The sequence below is a fragment of the Amblyomma maculatum genome, chromosome 3 (genome assembly GCF_055883805.1).
Source record: "Amblyomma maculatum isolate TAMU_Amacu chromosome 3, ASM5588380v1, whole genome shotgun sequence".
In the NCBI taxonomy this organism is placed as follows: domain Eukaryota; kingdom Metazoa; phylum Arthropoda; class Arachnida; order Ixodida; family Ixodidae; genus Amblyomma; species Amblyomma maculatum.
This window is the reverse complement of record NC_139346.1, coordinates 69,160,591-69,181,418: the sequence shown is the minus strand read 5'-3', so window position 1 is coordinate 69,181,418 and position 20,828 is coordinate 69,160,591. Positions and strand designations below refer to the sequence as shown.

Below are 20,828 nucleotides of genomic sequence, written 5' to 3'. Positions count from 1 at the left end.
TATAATTGATAGGTACGTGATAGGCGATGAAAGGTTATTGAAATAAAGGCAATTACTTGATGAAAGTGAAATAAATGAAATATCTGGGAAAGAAGGATTCAAAAATGCCAAAATGCTCAGAATAAAAAGCCAATCATTTCATAATCTTTCGTTACATAACTTTCTGAGGCCCTGAGGCAATAAACATCATTCATAAGAAAAATATACTGAGTGATGCTATGCGAGAAAATGTATAACGTGTAAAGGAATTATTGAATGGAAATAACTGAAAATGGAAAAATCGGAAAAAATGGGCTCAAAATTCTCAGATTGTCAGGATGAAAAGTCAGTGGTTGATGATGCTACATATAAAAAAAATGTAAAGTTAAAGAATAATTCAACATGGCTAAACCTAAGTAGACAAAGCGAAAGCGCACGACGCCTCCATGAACGTCTGCAAACCTCAAAGACACCTTAAGCAACGTTGTATATTTGCGTAAATATTTGCTGGTACGAATGAAATTTGTCAGGTTTGCAAAAATTAAGAAGCAGATTTTTTTTTCTCGGGGTAGGTGTGCAAAGTATAAGAAGCGAAACCGCAGAAGGAGCGAGCGAGGCCAATAATGGTATGGCGTAATAACGTAGGCTATCAATAGGCATGTGAGACTTCCGGAAATTTCTAATGCCGGAAAAGACACCGGAAACATCGGAAAACGTCGAAAAATATCAAATATATTGCCATAATGAAGAACATTTTTGTGGAGGCTAAGAACTTCTTAACGTTAGATTTCGCGGCCTAGGTATATTTCCTGTAACCCTCCAATCATTTTCATTTGGATAAGCAAATATACATCTATATCTCTATCTTGGCAGACGCCCCTAGGGGGGGGGGGGGGTATATTTTATTCGGTAAACCGGAAAAGCAGCTATCGCTTTCAATGTGTCCTAAGGGCTAGACCTGTCAGACCACTGACCGCTGTCGCGACTGCTCTATGGTCCCAGTGCCTTCCAATAAACCTCATCTTACATGCTAAGATGGCGGCTGTTGAGGCTGGAAGTTTGTAAAATGAGGATATAGCAGTGTCAGTGGAGGTAGATATGGCTATTGAACGGGTGATAAGGAGACTTTACCTCCTGAAAGGAAAACAAATTCCGCATTTTGAATTTTTTTTTAATATGTGTGAAGCTGTTCTTTTAATCCAAATAGTCTCTCCCCCACAAGCTAAGCGGCATGACATTCTAGTATACTTGATCTGATACTAACCTCAAATCCAAAGAATCTGTTATCTATTAAAATTTTTTTGATCGCAATCCTAATTTACCAATCCACGTCACGTTCTTAACCGCCTATCAATGCCAAAAACAGTATTCAAAACACTTACTCTTAATGATGAACATACTTATTAAGGAATGCTAGCCGCAAAACAGATAATGTCAGCGCTTCTGTCGTTATCAACTTTCAACGAAGATCTTCCGAGATAAATGATTTTCTCTTGAAAAATGAAATGAGTGTCCTAAGCAAATCATACAATCTGCAATTACTGTTATCTACTGCTTTAATAGAACGTTTTTATTGATACAATTACCCGCCTTAATAATGACAAAAACCCACTACGGACTGCCATAAGGAATATCAACCATAAAATGGCAGTGCTACTATAAACTTTTGACAGCGCTGGAGACTCGAAGCTGCGCAATGATGTTGAACAAATTACTACCCGAAATGCTGCACAATAACCCTCGTCAAGTTTGGAAGAGCGTCAGTATCAACCCAGGTAACAAACATTTTCTGATTATGACAAAACTGCAGGTGCAAAACCGAACGTTGCAAAGAGTTAAGACCGAACTTCGTTCTCTATTAAGTCACGATTAGGATGTGGAACTGCCCGACTTTCCGTCCTTTCGTTTTCCTGCTGTGCCTGAAAAATCATTTGAACCCCATATTATGCTTAAATGCATCCCTTCATACTCGCCTCATCAGGTATAGCAGGCAATAAATCAAAGTTAATAAAGAAGAACAAACCATGCCAAAAGCGACTTGTTTAGTGTCTTTCTACAATGTCAACGGGCATTGTACTGCACGATTTGAAAGCGGAAAGAATTTAATGCAATAACTTTGTCGCCATTGGGGTCGGAGCCCGCGCCGGCTGCATGTCAGGTAGGCACTCAACACACACACGACGCAGAGACATTGGAACGGGGCCCGTAAGAGGGGCACCTAGTGCATGTTGGGCATATGATTCCTAACAAGTGTTTGGGATGTGTACTGATGTTACAGTAAGAATTTCTAAATGTTGCATATTGACAGAAGGAAAATTAAAAAGTCGTAAAATAAGAAGGCTATTCTACTTTTCACGCGAAGCGTGTGGATCTAAGGTGTCCAAGGTGAACAGTTATTCTGCAAATGTTTCATTTTATTAATTGCTGCCAAAAAATATTCCATTCAGATAACTCGTGTCAGCTTCTTTACTTCAGTTGGGTGGCGAGCGTTTTCAGTGAGGAGATTCCAGTCTCGTTGACCTCGTCGAAATAAGGCAGTTCAGTCTTGAGACGTTCGTAGTAAGACTTCAGCTTCTGGGATGTCTGAGCTTCCAGCAACGGCAGCTGCGATCACAAAAACAGGAAACATTAACGTGTGTCTCTTTTGCGCATGCGCATTAGTATAAAGGGTTAACAAGCAGACTTTTCGTCCAGTTCTCGCATCGATCTTCCAATATTCAAGGAAAGCCTGTTTGCAAACATTAAAACCATGTTGTTTACGAGCTAAAAACTGAACATGAATATTGTTATGAAAGGTCAAGAAATTCACCCCATAAGAAAAGCGTATATTTCATTTATTCATACCGTAATTATTGATTCGAAGGTGCCTAATTTGCTCGCCCCCATATTGGAGCTATTCGTTTATTTAAATGGACAACATATTTGCATACATGTAGTTTCTTATAATTAATTGCCTTGTATTACATCATTAAATCATGACCAGCTTCAATACGTCCTGTATAAAACATCGGGACGCGGCCTGAATTTGCAACTAACATTTTTTTTTTTTGCACAAGTTCAGGCTAACCCCTCCCCCAAAATCTGAAGGAACAGTTCATATGATCGTGCCTCTGTGCTACGTCTCCCTTCTCTTGAAGTCAAGTCCATCTTTATGGTACCATCGGTAGCGTTCTCGCGCTACCTGTCCTTTACAACCAATTAGTTTTTCTTGGTATCAGATTGGTAATATTTTGCTTGTATTTGATGCACCGCCTTTTCTGTTCTCTTCTCGTTATTGAACGTTTCTCCTTCCATTTCGCTTTGCATAGATCGCTGCGCATTGCCAAGACTCCATGTTTCTTGGATGACAGGTGAGAAAAGATATCGCAGCTAAAATAGAGAAGACGGGGTCTGGCGGAACATGCATAATGCAGGGAGGACAAGTGCATGATTCCTTCAACTGACAAAATTTATTCCCCGAGAGCAAAAGTGCTGTTCGGATTGGAAATGCGTTAAACGAATGAAGGTGGTTAGGAAGTTACCTGGACTAATATAGCCACCGCTGGGACAGAAGTATAATGAAGAAGTGAGAGACGTCTCCGTTCTCAATAATACAGCAGTGTAACTTCGATGATTGTGAGATATGTATGTTAATAGAAGCTGTCTAAAAAGCGTGACATCTCAAACTGCAGGCACAGGGAGGGTGAGAAAGTTGTAAGCTGTAACTGGGACTAGTCTTGCGGAATTTGCTGCGATGTGTTCCTTAGTAGCAACACACATATAAATAAAATCCCGATAACGGCACACATTGGTGTCGTGGCAAACTTGTGTCGCTATGTGTAACCACATATTTCAGCAATCAGACAGCTGAACAATCTGTTTTGTTGTTAAATGCCCCCGCAACGCATACGGAACACAAACTCCTTGTTTTTGCTTCAGAATGAGTTGATAAATTACTTGAAGCGTTGATGTTTAACATGAAGAAAAAAGTGTGTCAAATGAGGAACAGGAACTACCTGCATTTTGTGCAGAGTTCGGCGTAGTTAAATGCCCTTTAGGTGAGGTGGAGATAAAAGTAAGATTTGAGAGTGCCGCAATAGCACCAAAATTAAGATTGATGTTTCTTACGTGTGCTGCCAGCCTGCCTAATAACGAATGAAAGAGGTATCTCAGAATAACAGCTTTAAGGGCGAGTTATAGATGGCTAGAAAGAGGTATAAATGAGCTGTAGGTTTGCCAAGATCTCTCGTGTTGAGTTATAAGGCACAAAAGCAACAGGTCTATCTTGCGCCAAACACAATAATAACAAAATGTTCTACGCATTTCAGGCCTAAAAGAGATTGAATGCGCTAAAAGCTATGGGTTTGTGGGGTTTAACGTCCCAAAGCAACTCAGGCTGTGAGAGACGCCGTAGTGGAGGACTCCGGAAATTTCGACCAACTGGGGCTCTTTAACGTGCACTGACATCGCACAGCACACGGGCGCCTTGCTTTTCGCCTCCATCGAAAAGCTGCCGCCGAGGCCGGGATTCGATCCCGCGCCCTTGGGAACAGTAGTCGAGCGCCGTAACCACTGCGCCACCGCGGCGGGGCCGCTAAAAGCGATAGTTTTTTTAAATACTGTCCTTCTCTTAGGAAACCTGACAGCGCTTTCTCCTAAGAAGCTGGACGAGATGGAATCAGATTATTGTAAAGTGCACAAATATTTTCTACAAGTTAAATATTTTCCATCATGTGATTAAAATGGTTTCGCTTACAGGGTTTAACATCACAAAGCAACTAAGGCTATGAGAGACACCGCTACAGAGGGTTCCGGAAACTTTGAACACCTGTGTTTTATTTTTTTTTTAACTTACACTGACATCGCACAGTACATGGGCCTCCATCGAAAAGCGGCCGCCGCGGCTGGGATCGAAACCACGCCCCTGGGTTCAGCAGCTGCGTGCCCTAACCACATGAACACAACGGTATGTATAAGGTTATTGGTGCAGGAAGGTGTGGTCATCGCCTTTAAAGGCACTTGCATTTAAAGTAAAGGACATCTCATTTGAAGTCACTACAAGCAGAGGGTGACCCTAAAAGGCAAACCTAAATGTGTCATTTTTCCCGAGCTTCAGGATGAATAAATACGCTTTGTGGCATTTCAGCGAGCAAAATTTTACTGCAAAAAATAAGGCTCTCTTTAATTTGTCCTGATTTGTTAGTGTTCTCACTTCACTGCTATAGTAAATGTGAATTAAAATCTCTAACATCTAAGCATAGCCGCAGGAGTTGATGTAGTATGTCTTCCATTTGTGGAAACACATAACCAGCGCTGCTTGATATAGACAGAGCACACCCGAATGGTTCTGTGTATGAACAGTGTGACTGCTGCAGTCTCTAGTGTACTGCTGAGCGAGTTCGTGAAAAGCAATGGCACTTTTCTTTGCGCAGTGATGGAAGTACCACCTGAAAGCCAGCACGCCTGCTCGCAGATTTGGCGACGCACTTTATAACTATTTAGCATAATTGTGCCTTGTGAACAAATTTCTTTCTTGTACGCATGGTGCGACGAATGCCTGTGTAGCAAGAATATATGTCATTTGTGTTCTTGAAAAGTCTCCTACATTTCTATTGTACTAGATACGCCTTTTATGCGAGCTGCAAGGCTACATTTTTGCATCACCGAACATTTTGGAGCTTGCTTCTTTTGAGCCGTATCTGAGACGACGACGGCATAAGAGTGGCTGGGCTTCCGTACATCACCTCTTCGAAGGTGATGGAGAACTGTGCCACAGGCACGTGCCCCTGTTTTCTGAATGTTGCCTCGTGGGCAGATGACGTGAAGGGGCTCACGTAGCTTGCTGGAGTAGCTTGAGCCATTTACACCTGAGACGTGGATTGTCTTATCTCCAATTCACTTTGTATTGGCTGGGCGGCTGCCTAGGGTCATTGTGATGCTTCCGCAAATATATGGACGCGACATTATCCGTACTGCGCACGCCGTAGGATGTTGATACTTTAGCAAAAAGAAATTTAATTTAGCCAAAGACCATAAGGAACAACTGTAGTGACATTCTGCCTTAGCATTGATTGGTGCGAGTAAGCAGCATCCGGTATGCGTCCACTATATATTGACAGTGTGCAAACGCTCGTTGAACAACTCCGAAACTATGGCCGGCTTTACTTACTTCCACGACAAGTGTGAGGTGAGCCACGAGGCTGAGGTCAGCGAGGCTCAGCTTGTCTCCCAGGACGTAGTTGCCGTCTCCCAGAACTTGCTCGAAGCCCTTGATCACGTTCTCCTCAAATTCCCTCAAGTCCTCTGAAGTAGGCTTCTTCAGCTCATAGAAGAGTGGTTTCTGCATTAAATAGTCGAATATTAGAACTTCTGAATCATGGAGACGTTTAGAGGTCCGCCACGCGGACCTTCGCAAGACGTAATTTCTGTCCAGCGTTCAGTATTTATCTGTCCGAGTTGTGAAAAATTCGCCTGCAGAAAGTGGACCATTAAGGCTCGATCACAGATAAGAAGGTAACTTGTGATTGTCTACGTTTTTCAGTAATGTAATTTAGATTCTATACTTGCCTGCATTTCTCAAAATCTGCGAAAAACTGCAGCTGTGTGTGGCGGATATTATCGTCATGGGATAGACCAGCCGATTCGACAGGTTTCGCATTCTGGCGAACTGCAAGGCCCATCGCGACCTATGCAGGATATTAGTTGCCTCGCAGTTGGCCAGAAGGCACAGCCTGCCCAAACGGCTGATCTGCTCGCCACGAAGAGAAGTTTCGCCGCAGACGAGTGCAGTTTTTCGTAGAATCCAAACAATGCTAGCAAGTTTAGAAGTTCAATTATATTATCGAAAAGCGTAAACTTTAACAATTTACGTTCTGGTCAGCTCGAATTTCTAGTGATTTGTAGTTGGCGCTGGAGAATATATCAGAACTCGAATAGATAAATACGGAACATCCTGTGCGTTACAGCAGTGGTTATACCCGGTACTTGCCCAGCCGGCGTTACGTGTGGATTGTCGAAACTAGCAGTTCGTTACTAATTAGTGTCAAATTTTAAAGAAGCTAATTGATTTCCGAGTGCAAAAAAAAAAAAAGAATGTTGCATAAACGATCTGAAGCTGTCTACAGATATGTTCTACGGCGGTGCAAGGAATCCTGAGCTAGCTGTGAGGATTTCCGTTTTTCACGTTCGCTGTGAAAAGAATTTCATTTAGTGCTTCTCGTCTAGAGAGTGAGCAGAAAGCCTTGGCGGTAAGGGCGCTTTTTTAATACTGGTACTATGGGGAATTCTTCCTAACGTTCATGAATATGTATAATTTTTGGTGACTGGTGTGTCTCATAGAAAAGCTGTGGAATCCCATTCATTATGAAAACAAACTATCAAATATGTTGGCGCCAGAACACACAACTTATCTGAAAAGCTTTTTATTACCGCGAGGCTTCATTCAGATCGGATCACTCAATGTATTGTTCAAGCGTACCGACACTCGTGAAACGATATGAAAAGGAACGTCTGTGAGGTCTCATTCTGATGTGAATCATATGGTTCCGTTGCTTTTTTTTTCGATATGGAAAGTAAGTAAGAAGCCGGTTTTGTACTTAGGGTAGTAGTAATGTGCATTCAAAGCCAAAAGTGTGTTAAAGTGTTCAACGCTTATACCGGCGTTGTTGCGATGGACTTTTCAATGGCCAATGACGCAGTACGCAGTGCCTGTTGGAAGTGCATCCCTTCGAATGAATTCGCTCGCAAGCGCATATCGAGCCGTGTCTTAAGCTGACCCAACGTTTTTTGTCAGGTGTAATTGATGACGCACTGGAAACTTCGATCACAATCCGGCAATTCAATGCTCACATTAGGATCACCACATAATACCGGGTATTTATTGGAAGAAAAACGAAATAAAAAGCGCCTATGTGTAAAGCTTACTACGTCACTGCATGTTTATTGAGGTTTAAAGGTTGCACAATAGGTAGGAGAAAATCATTTCATCCCATAGTAGCCACTCTCCTATCCTGACAAACGCCCAGAATTGCAGTTTTACGTGAATCTGTCTTTAAAAAAAATCGTGCTGCGTTGTGCAAAATTAAATATCCGCTACTCGATAGACGGAAAATAAAACACACTACAAGGTGACTTGTGCTTGAAGATTTGTATTTTTGAAAACAGGAATTTCTTCGTGTGATGCGACAGATGGGTGGTGCGCAAAGCGGAAAATGTGTAAGTAAGAGGCATCAACTATTAAGCAATTACAAATATTAAGAAATTATTTTAAAGATCGGTTAATTGCACGTTAGATTGTGAATGTCAAGGCCATGAGCATCAAAGGTGAATTAGCTCGTCAGTTCGCCTTGGTCGATAATATAGCCGGAAATAGAGATAGACGGATTTATTGAAAGGAAAGGCAGAGAGGTTGGCCGGAATGACTGAAATCTTGCCTGTAACTCTATACTGGGGAAGGGGAGAAGAAAGAAGATGATGGTAATAGAGAACGTGAAAAAAGCTCGCTCATTTGGTTTTACACACTAAGCATTTAAAAATGGCGCCGCTTTAATTTGTCATACGTGGAGTATAGACGCTCTGTTTGCATTTTGAAACTCTAGAAGTTAACATAATTCTCGCGAGTAAAACGCGCAGCGATGCCATTCTAAAAAATGTTTGATGAGCGAAGGTCGATTCAGCACGCTTTCAGATGCCCATTTCTGACATTCAGTGTTTCCAGCCACACTACTGGTACGAAGTTTTAAAACGAGAACGCACCTGCGATGCTAAAGGCTTTCAATTTCGCATAAATTGGCAGCTGAAATAAATATAAACGAACTGGTTACGCTTAGTTAATTATTGTGTATGCAGAAAGCAAGGCAACATACACCATGTTCGACATTCTGCACAACTGGCTGCACCAACCTTGTTCACGCATTAAGGTATTTTTTAGTTATACAAATACTACCGTGTAAACAGTAAACAAATCATGTGTACATGCGTTGGGCGTCGACGCTGCAAGCCTAGCTATGAACGTATAGACGAAGCTAGATTGAAAGCTACTGACTGAAAGCTATTTTACTTATATTTGTCGGCATTATGGAAGATAGTGGATTTATTCCTAACATTCAAAGTCTTCTAGCGGCTTTTGGTGTAGCCCAGGAACAGCACAGTCGGGGCAGTACGGAGTCAGTGGTTTGTTCAGTGTGTGCGTGTGCGTGTGGGCGGGCTTTAACGGAGCAAGCGGCCTCACCATGAACTTAAAGTAGTGCGGTTGGATGGTGCTGGTGATCGTTGCCAAGGCCTGGTCGATACGTGCACGTGCCCTGTTGCAGTTTGGGTAGAGCTCCGAGTCGGGAGCGTGCTTCCGCAGCAGGTAGTAGCAGATAGCCGTACTGCGAAATGCGGGCACGCAGTACATGTACACGAAGAACAAGGGAGAACATAAATTATGAGGTCCTTTGAACATACAGTTTTGGGGGATATGCGCACATCAAATAATATTCACGCACTTCATCTTCTGAGAGCAGGGAGCACCCACTAATGACCCAAACCTTAAGCAACTAGACACCCGTTAAAAATAAATTAAACGCAGAAGTGCTTTGTAATTTAGACTCCTCTGACTATTATTCTGTGTTACAGTTCTCAATAACGAGGACGTAAAAGAAACATTTTTTCTCATGGCACGTTACGATTTCTGTTTTTGACGAATGAACAGGCGATCGCTTTAAACAAGATTTGCTGTTTTTCGTCTCACCACCTGCTCATTACACATGATTGTCGTCTCAGTGAGTTCTTATGCATGCATTGAAGTGAATTCGCTGTAAATATGGTTTTTGCGGTTGAAGCAATACAAAATGACAGGCAAAAAAGGATGGTCAAAGGAAGTTAGGAACGCTAACTCTCATATGTAGACACAGTTAGCGCTAGAAGACGAAAAATCCGGATTTGTGTAACGAACAATGCTTATTTCTGTATTATAAAATGTTCAGCTACCTGTGAGTTTGGAGACTGCAATGCCACGAGAAACATTGTGGCAGATATGGGTCAGCAATGAATAAAAAGAAATATAAACAGAAATTAAAGAATATATTGAAAACATAAAATACAATCCCTTGATTTTTTTCTCCTAAATTTCAGATATTTTGAAATCATGCTATCATTCGGTGTCCGCATGTTACGTGTAAGGCCCGGTTTAAATTCGAATCTACGTACATTCAGTGTCTCCGCGAAACAGAGCTATAATATTCCCGAAAAAATATAATTGTCAAAATTTCTCTCAATCTGTGCAATGACAACTCGAAATATACTCGAGCACGGTGTACTCGAAATATATCTAGCCAGGCGGGTTGCACAAAATCAACAGCCCATTGACCCTAAGTGCCATAGATAAGAGATAAACCAAGAAAGGGCATCTCGTTATCAGAAAACAGAGCATTGAGCTCCGTGTCTAATTTAAGAAGTCCTTCAGCGTCAAAAAGTAATCCATGCTTAACTCTCCTCATTCTCATTAACAATTGCTGCGACTACCTGTCGAGCTGTTGAAATCGGGATATAGGAGCCTATTTGATGCTGCTGACTGTCGTGACGCTGGGGCTAAGTCGACCCGGTCTTCACTTGGTAGCGTGCAGAGACTCGGGGTTGAAGAAGGACTGAATCTTCGAAGTTGGTAAAATATATACAAGCAGGTTTAATGGCACTTTGAGAAAACTTATTTACATGATTATTTACACGAAAAAGAAGGGTACATCAGCAAAATGGCAAGCGTTAAGAGTTCATAGCGAGAAGCGCCTGGATGAGCCGTTTACCCAGGGCTCAGAGCGTTTTTTTGTGCTCTGCAATGTCCTTAAAACCCCCTATGTCCAGCCCCCCCTCTGAAGATGCTGACCAACCAGTTCCAGGGCACGCCCCTCAGATATCGGCATCCAATCGAACACATCACTGCACTGATGGTCTGAGGCACTGACTGGTCCGGCACTGATTCGTTGGGCATCACTTGTTGGCGGGAAAAGCTTGGGAACGGCGAGGAGAGGAAGTACATTTCTATTCTTCAGCAAAGAAACGATAGGCTGGTTCCGGCAAGTGGATTTCCTTCTCAGAAACCCAAGCGCACGTGCGCGCCACATACTGCTCCCAGCATTGTCCCTTTCCGACAATTGCAAATCTTTCCTGCATTCCCGGGAAATCATCTAATGGCCGTATGCGTCATGCTCCTTTCTTGTCCTGCACGTCAGCGGACGTGTCACTCTGTCGTCTCCTTTGGACAGTAGGCATTCCTCACTGGACGATAGGGCTTCTCGACGGGAAGGGTGAACAATTGAACCAAAGCACTTCCGGCTATTTCCCACAGGGGGACATTTCTTTGTGTTTTTCTAGACGTTCTCTTGACAGAGTCAATTTGTCATTTGCAGGGTGTCCACAAAGCAAAACAGGCTTACACAAAAGGATTCCTGGAAACAGGCTCACTTAGCGCCCTTGTACCAACAGCACATATCCACAGCACTTATCCATGCCCACAGGCGAACAATAGAGCGCGCAAGTGCGCATGATGCACGGTCGTAACAGCCTCCTCCCCCGCCAGAAGAGTCACGGAAGGCAGCAGTCGCAGCTGCTGCATGAAGAGACGACTTAATGGCCTGCACATGAACGCTTGAAGCTGGCTTTTGCTTGTCGCGTTGTCTTGATTGTCGTAGGCCAAATTGCTTGAGCTGTCTGAAACTCAACCACATGTCCAAGCAAGCACTCGGCTCCCGTCTGAAGAGACCAGGTTAAAAGAAAACTGCCATCGTTGTTCGAGAAAAGCCCACTCTCAAGACGTTCAGGACCCACGTATGCCTCGAAAACCAAACGTGCTGCTTTACATAGTCACACATATACAAAAGCACGAGAAAAAAAAAACTGATTATCAATTTGGATACATGGTGAGGAACACCTCGGACCGCTTAGAAACAGCGGCTAAGCGCGTCCGCATTCCCATTTAATTTTCCCTTTTTGTATCTTATTTCAAAATTGTACTGCTGTAAAATCAAGCTCCACCTAAGAAGGCGACTGTTCTACGATGTCGCAGTTTGCAGCCAAGCCAGGGGACAATGGTCCGTCTCTACGGTGAATTTGGCCCCTCCAAGATAGCACTGCAATTTTTGAATGGCCCATACAATGCAAGCGCACTCTTTCTCTGACGCGCAATAAGCCCTCTCTCTAGAACTCAGTTTTCTGCTCAGGTAGAGCACGGGGTGAGTCGGAAAAAACCGCAATGTCATCTAAATAAGGCACCGCGAGTGTTTCACACCCCTTTAAAACCCTATCCATGAGTCGGGAAAAACAAAATGGAGCCTTTTTGAGCCCGAAACTCATCATTGTTGGCTGGTAGCTGCCCGTCGGAGTGACGAAAGCCGCGTATCTGCTGGCGCGTTCAGTGAGCGCTACTTGCCAGTACCCTCAAGTAAGGTCCAGCGTAGTCACATATGCCGCTCTACTGACCTGTTCTACTCTCTCCTCAATATTCGGAATAGGATACACTTGATCCCTGGTGAGAGAATTTAGCTTTCGGTAGTCTACCACAGGCCTAGGGTCTTTACCTGGACCTTCTACTAAGATCATAGGCGAAGCATAATCGCTTTCCGAGGGTTTTATTACTCCCAATTCCAGCATGCGAGTTACTTCCCTATTCAGAATTTCTCTTTGCGTTGGAGAAAATCGGCAGCACCTTGATCGTACTGGCACGTCTGAAGTCAGCTCAATATCGTGCTTAGTCAAATCATTCCTGCCTGGCCTGTCCACGAAGCAGGCCTCAAACTCTGTTATCATCTCGCCCAGATCGGACAGCTGGGATTTCTTTAGTTCTGGTATCTGCTCCGTCCTTTTGAGAAGCTCCTGTATCTTAGAATCATTGGCTTGCTTCATAGCTAAGTCCTCTCGGGTTCCACTTAAAAGTCTCGTGAGATTACTAGACACTGGCGGCAAGAGGTTACTCTCAAGAACGTCCTCATTCCGCGTCTCATCAAGCTCACTTTCAAGTTGACTTATCTGAGATGCCTCGCTCTCAAAGTTTTCTGACCTGCTATCTTCCGCATCTACCACTGTTTTAACTGCCGTTTCCTCCGCTGTGGATTTTTTTGGAATGAGCAGTGTAGCTAGTTCTCGCGCCTTTGAACGTGTTAAGGCTTGCACAACTCTGTCTCCGAAAAGGATGCCCCTCTTTCGCAGTAGCATGTCCGATTTGTTGGAAAACAAATACGGATAGCACTTAGGAAGCTTTCCTGAAACGGCAGCCTCGGTTGTTAATTCGCCGAAAGGGCCCTCGATGACCACGTTCGCGATTGGCAAGCACACACTTTGTTCCTCCACTACCTGGCGGATCCACGCACACTGTACTGTATAGTCGGAAGGCGACACATACACCGGATGGACAACATCCATTGTTGCGGCCGAATCGCGCAGTACCTTGCAATGCTTCCCGTTGACTACTAGGTTATGCAGGTAGGGTTCCAAAAGCTGCATATTTTCATCGCAGTCACTGACATACGAGAAAGCAAACTTTTCTTTCCGGCAGTTGACGGCAATGTGACCCTGCTCATTACACCTAAAGCATGTGAGCGGCTTCCTAGCCCCAAGCTTGTTCTTTGTGTTCTGCGCGTTGGTCACTTCCCCACTTTTCTCACTGCCGTCCTTTCTAGGGCGTTTGCCTGAAGAAGCCTTCCTTTCTTCGTTTGCAAATCTAGTAAAGTGCCTTTTCTGACGGTTATTCACACTCAACTTGGGATTGCGGGGCCTATCCACTGCTGGGTTGCTGAATTGTCGGTGCGAAGCATACTCCTCAATGAGTTCGGCAGCTTCAGTTGCCGACTTAATGTCGCCTCGGTCCTGTAACCAATTTCTTTCTTTTTCTGGGAGGCAGTTATAAAACTGCTCCAAAAGAATTCGCTCGACTACAGCGTCCCTATCACTGTAGGATTCAGTGCTTTTTAGCCACTCGCCCAAATTGACTCTTAAATTGTATAGGAATTCAGGGTAACTCTCGTCTCTGGACTTAGTAGCGTTCCGAAAACGTTGTCTGAACGCCTCGGCGCTAAGCCTAGACTTTCTCAGAAGGCAAGCTTTGACCTTCTCGTAGTTGTCCGCGTCCTCCTTGCTCAGCCGCGCGACAACCTCCGCTGCCTCGCAGGGCAGAACCGTCAATAATCTCTGAGACCAAGTGTCTCGCTGGAAGGACAGTTTTTCGCAGGTTCGCTCAAAGTTAGCCAGATACGGACCGATATCACCTGATATCACATATGGCTGCATGTACTTTGACATCTTGAAATCTGCCTCCTTGTTGAGAAGAGGTACCGCTAGCTGGGGACAATTGCCCAAACTCTTGCTCAACTCTAGTTCTAATTTCCGGAGCTCAATTTCTAGCTCCAGCCTTTTTGCTTCTCTTTCCATTTCACGCTCTTTCTGCTGTCTGAGCTGTTCCTTTTTTTGACCGATGAAGTTCCATGCTTCACTGAGCTCCTCATCATCGGTTCCCAGATCAGTGATTGCCTTTATAATCAAGGGTTTTCGTGCCAAACCACTTGTATCAATTCCCAATTCCTCACACAATTGCAACAGTTCCGGTTTCTGCAGCTTTTGTAGGTCCATGATCGCTCCGAGTGTCGGCTACTTCCAAAACAACAGTGCAAACTACCAAACCTAAAGGCGTTTCAACACTTTTTACCAGTTCTAAAATCTAACCCTGTTCTAGAACCTGGTCCACATCAGAAGAAAAGCCAAGCACCAACCCACACATGCGATCGATGTTCCGAGCTGCTCTCTTGTTGGCCGATTGTTGCTCCTGCTTGTTGCTTGAGATGCCACCTCCGATCACCAGATGTTGTGGCTTGTAGCTTCAGATGCCACCACCGATCACCAGATGTTGTGGCTTGTAGATTCAGATCCCAACGCTGGTCACCAGTTGTCGTGACGCTGGGGCTAAATCGACCCGGCCTTCACTTGGTAGCGTGCAGAGACTCGGGGTTGAAGAAGGACTGAATCTTCGAAGTTGGTAAAATATATACAAGCAGGTTTAATGGCACTTTGAGAAAACTTATTTACATGATTATTTACACGAAAAAGAAGGGTACATCAGCAAAATGGCAAGCGTTAAGAGTTCATAGCGAGAAGCGACTGGATGAGCCGTTTACCCAGGGCTCAGAGCGTTTTTTGTGCTCTGCAATGTCCTTAAAACCCCCTATGTCCAGCCCCCCCTCTGAAGATGCTGACCAACCAGTTCCAGGGCACGCCCCTCAGATATCGGCATCCAATCGAACACATCACTGCACTGATGGTCTGAGGCACTGACTGGTCCGGCATTGATTCGTTGGGCGTGATCACTTGTTGGCGGGAAAAGCTTGGGAACGGCGAGGAGAGGAAGTACATTTCTATTCTTCAGCAAAGAAACGATAGGCTGGTTCCGGCAAGTGGATTTCCTTCTCAGAAACCCAAGCGCACGTGCGCGCCACATACTGCTCCCAGCATTGTCCCTTTCCGACAATTGCAAATCTTTCCTGCATTCCCGGGAAATCATCTAATGGCCGTATGCGTCATGCTCCTTTCTTGTCCTGCACGTCAGCGGACGTGTCACTCTGTCGTCTCCTTTGGACAGTAGGCATTCCTCACTGGACGATAGGGCTTCTCGACGGGAAGGGTGAACAATTGAACCAAAGCACTTCCGGCTATTTCCCACAGGGGGACATTTCTTTGTGTTTTTCTAGACGTTCTCTTGACAGAGTCAATTTGTCATTTGCAGGGTGTCCACAAAGCAAAACAGGCTTACACAAAAGGATTCCTGGAAACAGGCTCACTTAGCGCCCTTGTACCAACAGCACATATCCACAGCACTTATCCATGCCCACAGGCGAACAATAGAGCGCGCAAGTGCGCATGATGCACGGTCGTAACATGACCCTGTACTTCAGCGTATTTGAATTGAATTGAAAAAAAATTTATTTCCAGTAATATACAGGAAATGGGCCTCGGGCGAAAAGCTACAGCGATAGCTTGAGAGATGCCCGAGGCCCAGTTATGGCAGTTTTTTTGGCAGTAATTTGAACTAGCATGGCATTCACTCAAGCTTTTCGCATCACCCAGATGGCGTAGACTGTGGAGAAACTGCCGTTAGGCTAACTCGCAATAGAAGCAAGGTACCTTAACTGCCGACACTGCCAAGACAAACATTGTTATGAGACGCCGGATCGTACGTACCAACGAATATTTTATTTTTATCATTTCTTTTAAAATTTTGACCTGACAAACAGCTAAGGTTTCCATGTCACTTTAAACGTATTTGCTCGTAAGAATATTGCGTAAAGATGAATAATAAAATATAAACAGAGTTTTAAATGAAAACAGAAATACAAAGTATGTTCTCGTATTAAAGCTATTTCAAGCGAGATACGTTTTGGAAGCAGAGACACGTCAATTGCAATATTTGAATAAACCGGGTGAAAGAAAAATAAACACGTTTTAAAACGCTTCCCATTTAAATTTCTATGAGTTTATTGGGCAATCTTAAGTGCTCTGGGAAGGTGTATAATTAGTTCCTCTCATAGTGACGATAGGTTCGGTCCTTCCTGGCAAAACACTGCAACTCGCCTGGAGTTTCACGAGCGCTTCTGTTGCACTCCGTCGAATGCAAATGGGGTGCATTGTTCCGGAAATTCTTACCTTTCGTATATTATGAAGCCATCATCCGAAAAGGTTGGGATCCTGTGGAAGGGGTTTAGCTGCATTGAAAGAAAGAAACTGCAAATATTAATACGCGGCAATAAGAGTTTCATATCACAGGATTTTAACATAACATGTCGGAAATCCTAAGCCTTGGCAAAGGTATTTTCGTTTTTAAACAAGACTGTTTTTTCTCTTAAACGAGTCAGTGACTCAGAATATTCAGAGAGGACGCCATTGTTTTTGAAGGCTTGCTACAAATGACTTAATGCTTCTCAAGCCTTGTGCCCGTTTCACAATTGCACCGGAAAGATGGCGTATACGAGCATTGCAATCGAAGAATTTTCTCGTTTTGCACATGATTTGAGAGTTATATTTGCTGGCAGCTGACTGTTCTGAGAACAATCATAGGCATCACATTTTTCAGATCATGCAGTTTTCATGCTTTAGCAAAAAAAAAAAAGCAAATGTCCGAAATCGGGGTTGTCGGATCTAACGGAAGAAGCAAAACGTTGGAATGCTTGTTGAATCAACCAAGCTGCACTTGGCGTTGGATACATGCATTGTGGAATCACTTTCACTCATAGTTTGTTGTTTACGAGGCTTTCTTTAATTCAGAACAATATAGGAATACACCAAAGGTGTGTATCAAGCATACCGGGCCAGAAACGAACGAAGGCGGACTACCTATTATTTAACAAAAAGGTAACGGCATGCAACAAAATCAAGTATCAAAGCAAATGAAGAAAGCAAAAAAAAAAACAGCAGAAAGCAACATAGCTGCGATCCTAACTCCTCAGGTACCCTAGAAAGATTAAGTTTAAATTGGACAGCGAATTACACATATCACATAAATTGGAAGACCCTTTACGTCAGGATGGAAAGATGGTCGCAATCTCATCGTGTGTAAGTCATTTATATTACTCGGCCTAGATTTCGCAGATCGATGCAGGAAGCATTCAAACAGGTGCCTCAGGACAGAGTGCTTGCAGGCAATAACCAATGCTTCATGCAATGCACGTTCGAGATGTAATACCCGCTTGTGAAAAACATTGTAATAAAAAAAACAAAAAGGTACAGTCAGCCATACACCATTGAGATGCGCTGACATTGCAAGGCATTTGTACTTCGCATCCACCTAACGAAGGCCGCAAAGTAAGCAGCTGAATGGAAGAGCCAGTGGCCATCGCGCTGGGCTCTAACTTGAACTCTGTTATATTTCTGAAATGCTTTCAAATAGCAGTTGAAGAATGACACGTGCCATAATCCCTCTCCTACTTCTGCAAGACTGCTGTGCTGCTACAAAACTGATACCTTTGCTCGTTGCAGTTCTTAAATGCCATTACGCTTTAGTAGCCGATGGCAGAAAAGAAAGACATCGAAAGTGCATTCCATTGCTTTGTAGGCACTTGTGAAGTTAAACGCACAAATGGTTCAACCGGTCTAGCTGCACCTGCATTTGGCGCACCTGTAATTGTGTATACATCTTGAACAGTGGTTGCCATGACGTTGCAGATGGTCACCGGAAAAAGGGTATCTTCGTCCGCACGCCCTTTTCTTGTCTCTTATAAACTAATTTTGTGTAAAATATTCAGTTCTCCTTTTACCCGAAGCAAATGTACAGGATAACGTGTTTTATGGGGCTCATGAGAGCTTAAAATTCCGGTTACCTGGAATAGGGATTGTGGGCAAGCATATCACTCCTCCCTCCCGTCCAATGAAAGGCCGATGTCATTCTTTAGAATTAAAGAGGAGGGGAGGTTGGACACCTTGAAGCCAAATATTTTTTAAAACACGCGTAGGGAGCGCTTGCTAATTTATGGACTTTTTTTCAGCACCAGTATTGAATTTTTTGCATATTACATGCAAACCAAAAGTGCGTTCAAAGCAGCCCCTTGAACTTCTGTCGGCTGTAAAATCCTTGCACCTTCGGACAAGCGGATAGTGAACACTTTTCTAGTACGATACTTCACTGCAAGTCATAACCTATGTTAGAACCGTGTCCGACTGCGAACTTGTCAAGTGAAATAGTGCAACATGCCATCAATACAGTTCTCAAACGTATATATTCAAGGCGTGGTGGCGAATTCCAGATGTTAACCAGTTTTCATTTTCTGCGATTGAAGCAAGATGGCGGTGGAGCACAGGGACCATTGCCAACTACATGCCAATATGATCAAATATCTTGGCGCCTATGATAGTCCCGTGGCTAGCAACGGACGTCCTTAAACTCCGCGCAGGACCTTAAACCTCATGCTTCTTTGTTATTCGTTCGGCTCTTGTCACAATGATGTTGCCAAGTTAGCAAACAAGCCACTTACAGCCATTATGATTTTGAACGGAAGTGAGCGCTATATAGCCTTGAAACCAAAACGGCTGACTCGGATTTTGGTAAAGGGGGGAAAGAGTGCTGTCTCGCCATTGATTCCTACTGCCAGCCCTGATTGGGGTAACACCTCCTAAACAGGTATTTGAAATAATAAACCATGCTCTTTTAAAGCTTGGGGTGAGATACGGTACATTTGCAGTAGGCACACAGTAAACTAAACGATTACATACATGGCTTACAACGCTTTATGGACTTTCGAATGAAAAAAATACTTTTTGACAAGGATACACTAGACCATCTGTAATGCTTGTTAGGAATTCGACAGACGTGCATTTTACAGAAGTGTCAGGCACAAAATCCGCTCATTAATCCATCTCGAAAATAATCTGTGCTTAAAATAATCAGTGCGAAAAGGAGCTGAAAAAAAAAAGATGCTATGATGTCTCGTTAGAGCGAATTTTAAAAAGCTGTGATCTGTCTATGCTAATTTAATTATGAATAATTAGGTACCTTTATTAGGATATGTCAGCCTTTAAAGCTTTGTGCGCCACAAACCTGTGAAGGCCATCTTGTGAACAGAGATCGGAAGGTGAGGTATAATAATGGGCCTGGCAGCAAGCCGCTGCACCTTTTCAAACCTTTGGGAAGTTATTTTTTGTGCATGGGTCCCACAGAAGCCTGGCGTATCCTATAATCGGTCTTATGGATATGTTATACTCTATATATTTTATTTGAAGGGTTGCATGGTACGTGTCATCGTCTGGAAAGCAAAGGAGCGCTCCTACCCGTCCTCTTCGTTTACAAGAACGGTTTTCGTGCACCGCGATAAGTAGCATTCGTGCCGCGCGCTTTTGTATTCACGTTCATAAATCTGTCGGTACTATTTTTCCGAGTTGTACACTCAAATGCAGTGCCGTGTAATTTATCAGCGGCGATGAAGAACAAACCCAGTTTGCATTGCCTCGAGAACTGATATTAAAAAAAAGCAGTTGGATCACGATCCCGTGCTCTTCGAAGGTCCATACCTTGAGGTACTCTGGTGTAAACTGCTCTTTCTTGAACGTATCCACGTCTTTCAGCTCCAGGTCGACTCCAATGTGCTTGGCGAGCATACGAACCGTAGCGCATGGCGGGCTCCCATAGAGGTTGTACAGGGTGTAAGGCATCTTCGTTTCAAAGCGTTCTAGAACACGACTTGCACGCAAACGGGTTCCGGACGCTTTGTGCGGCAGCGGCGTCTGTTCTGCCTGCCTCGTTGGCAGCAACGTCCGGCCTGGGGGGCGTCGGCGCTGTCTCGGCTGCCGTCTCTCCCTCTCACTCTTTCCCACCGTGTTCTTGCCCTCGCAGCTTCCCGCCAAGCCGGCGTGGCGGGCAAGGTCATTTACGGAGCCTGTCGTTTGGCGCCCCGCCTCATGCTGAGAGGCGGCCATCGTGAGCAATGACCGCACGCTTGGGACACAAGAAGGCACTGGACACTGCTTGCCTGATTGAGTGCAGCATCGGCCAAAAGGCGCGTCCGTTAAAGGCGACTAGTCCCCTGCACTTTAGAAAGCGTGTGCCTCAGGGTTTACTGCAAGGAAACTCAGTCTTCGCTTTCTATTGTTGCAACAAATATACCTTACTGCACAAGCAGACACTTCTGTCCATTAAGGACACGGACTCACGTTGATCACTCTCCCGGGCATAGTCTGAAAATGGTCTCTGCTAGGCACTGTAAGGCAACATTTTCGCTCGACAGCAGGTGAACGTAGGCGTTGCCTATGGATGGTATTGTATGCGTCTGCCTTCTCCGGTGGGAAAAATACACTAGTCAGCTGCGGCTGCAGATGCAGTGCAAAGCCCCCTCTGAGTTCGACTTATCTTCCCGGTCGTTTCTAAA

The 20,828-nt window shown here is 44.1% G+C and overlaps 1 protein-coding gene across 1 annotated transcript; it reads right to left on the bottom strand.

The window, feature by feature from the left end:
- Nucleotides 1-2,372: 2,372 nt before the first annotated feature.
- Nucleotides 2,373-20,224, bottom strand: LOC146194928 (glutathione S-transferase 1-like). The gene is made up of 5 exons (XM_084597589.1): nucleotides 19,975-20,224; nucleotides 16,621-16,679; nucleotides 9,188-9,329; nucleotides 6,128-6,298; nucleotides 2,373-2,583 (listed from the first exon to the last, which is right to left on the bottom strand). The coding sequence occupies exons 1-5, from the start codon at nucleotides 20,113-20,115 to the stop codon at nucleotides 2,446-2,448; spliced, it is 651 nt and encodes a 216-aa protein (XP_084453715.1). The 5' UTR covers nucleotides 20,116-20,224; the 3' UTR covers nucleotides 2,373-2,445.
- Between the last annotated feature and the right edge of the window lie 604 nt (nucleotides 20,225-20,828).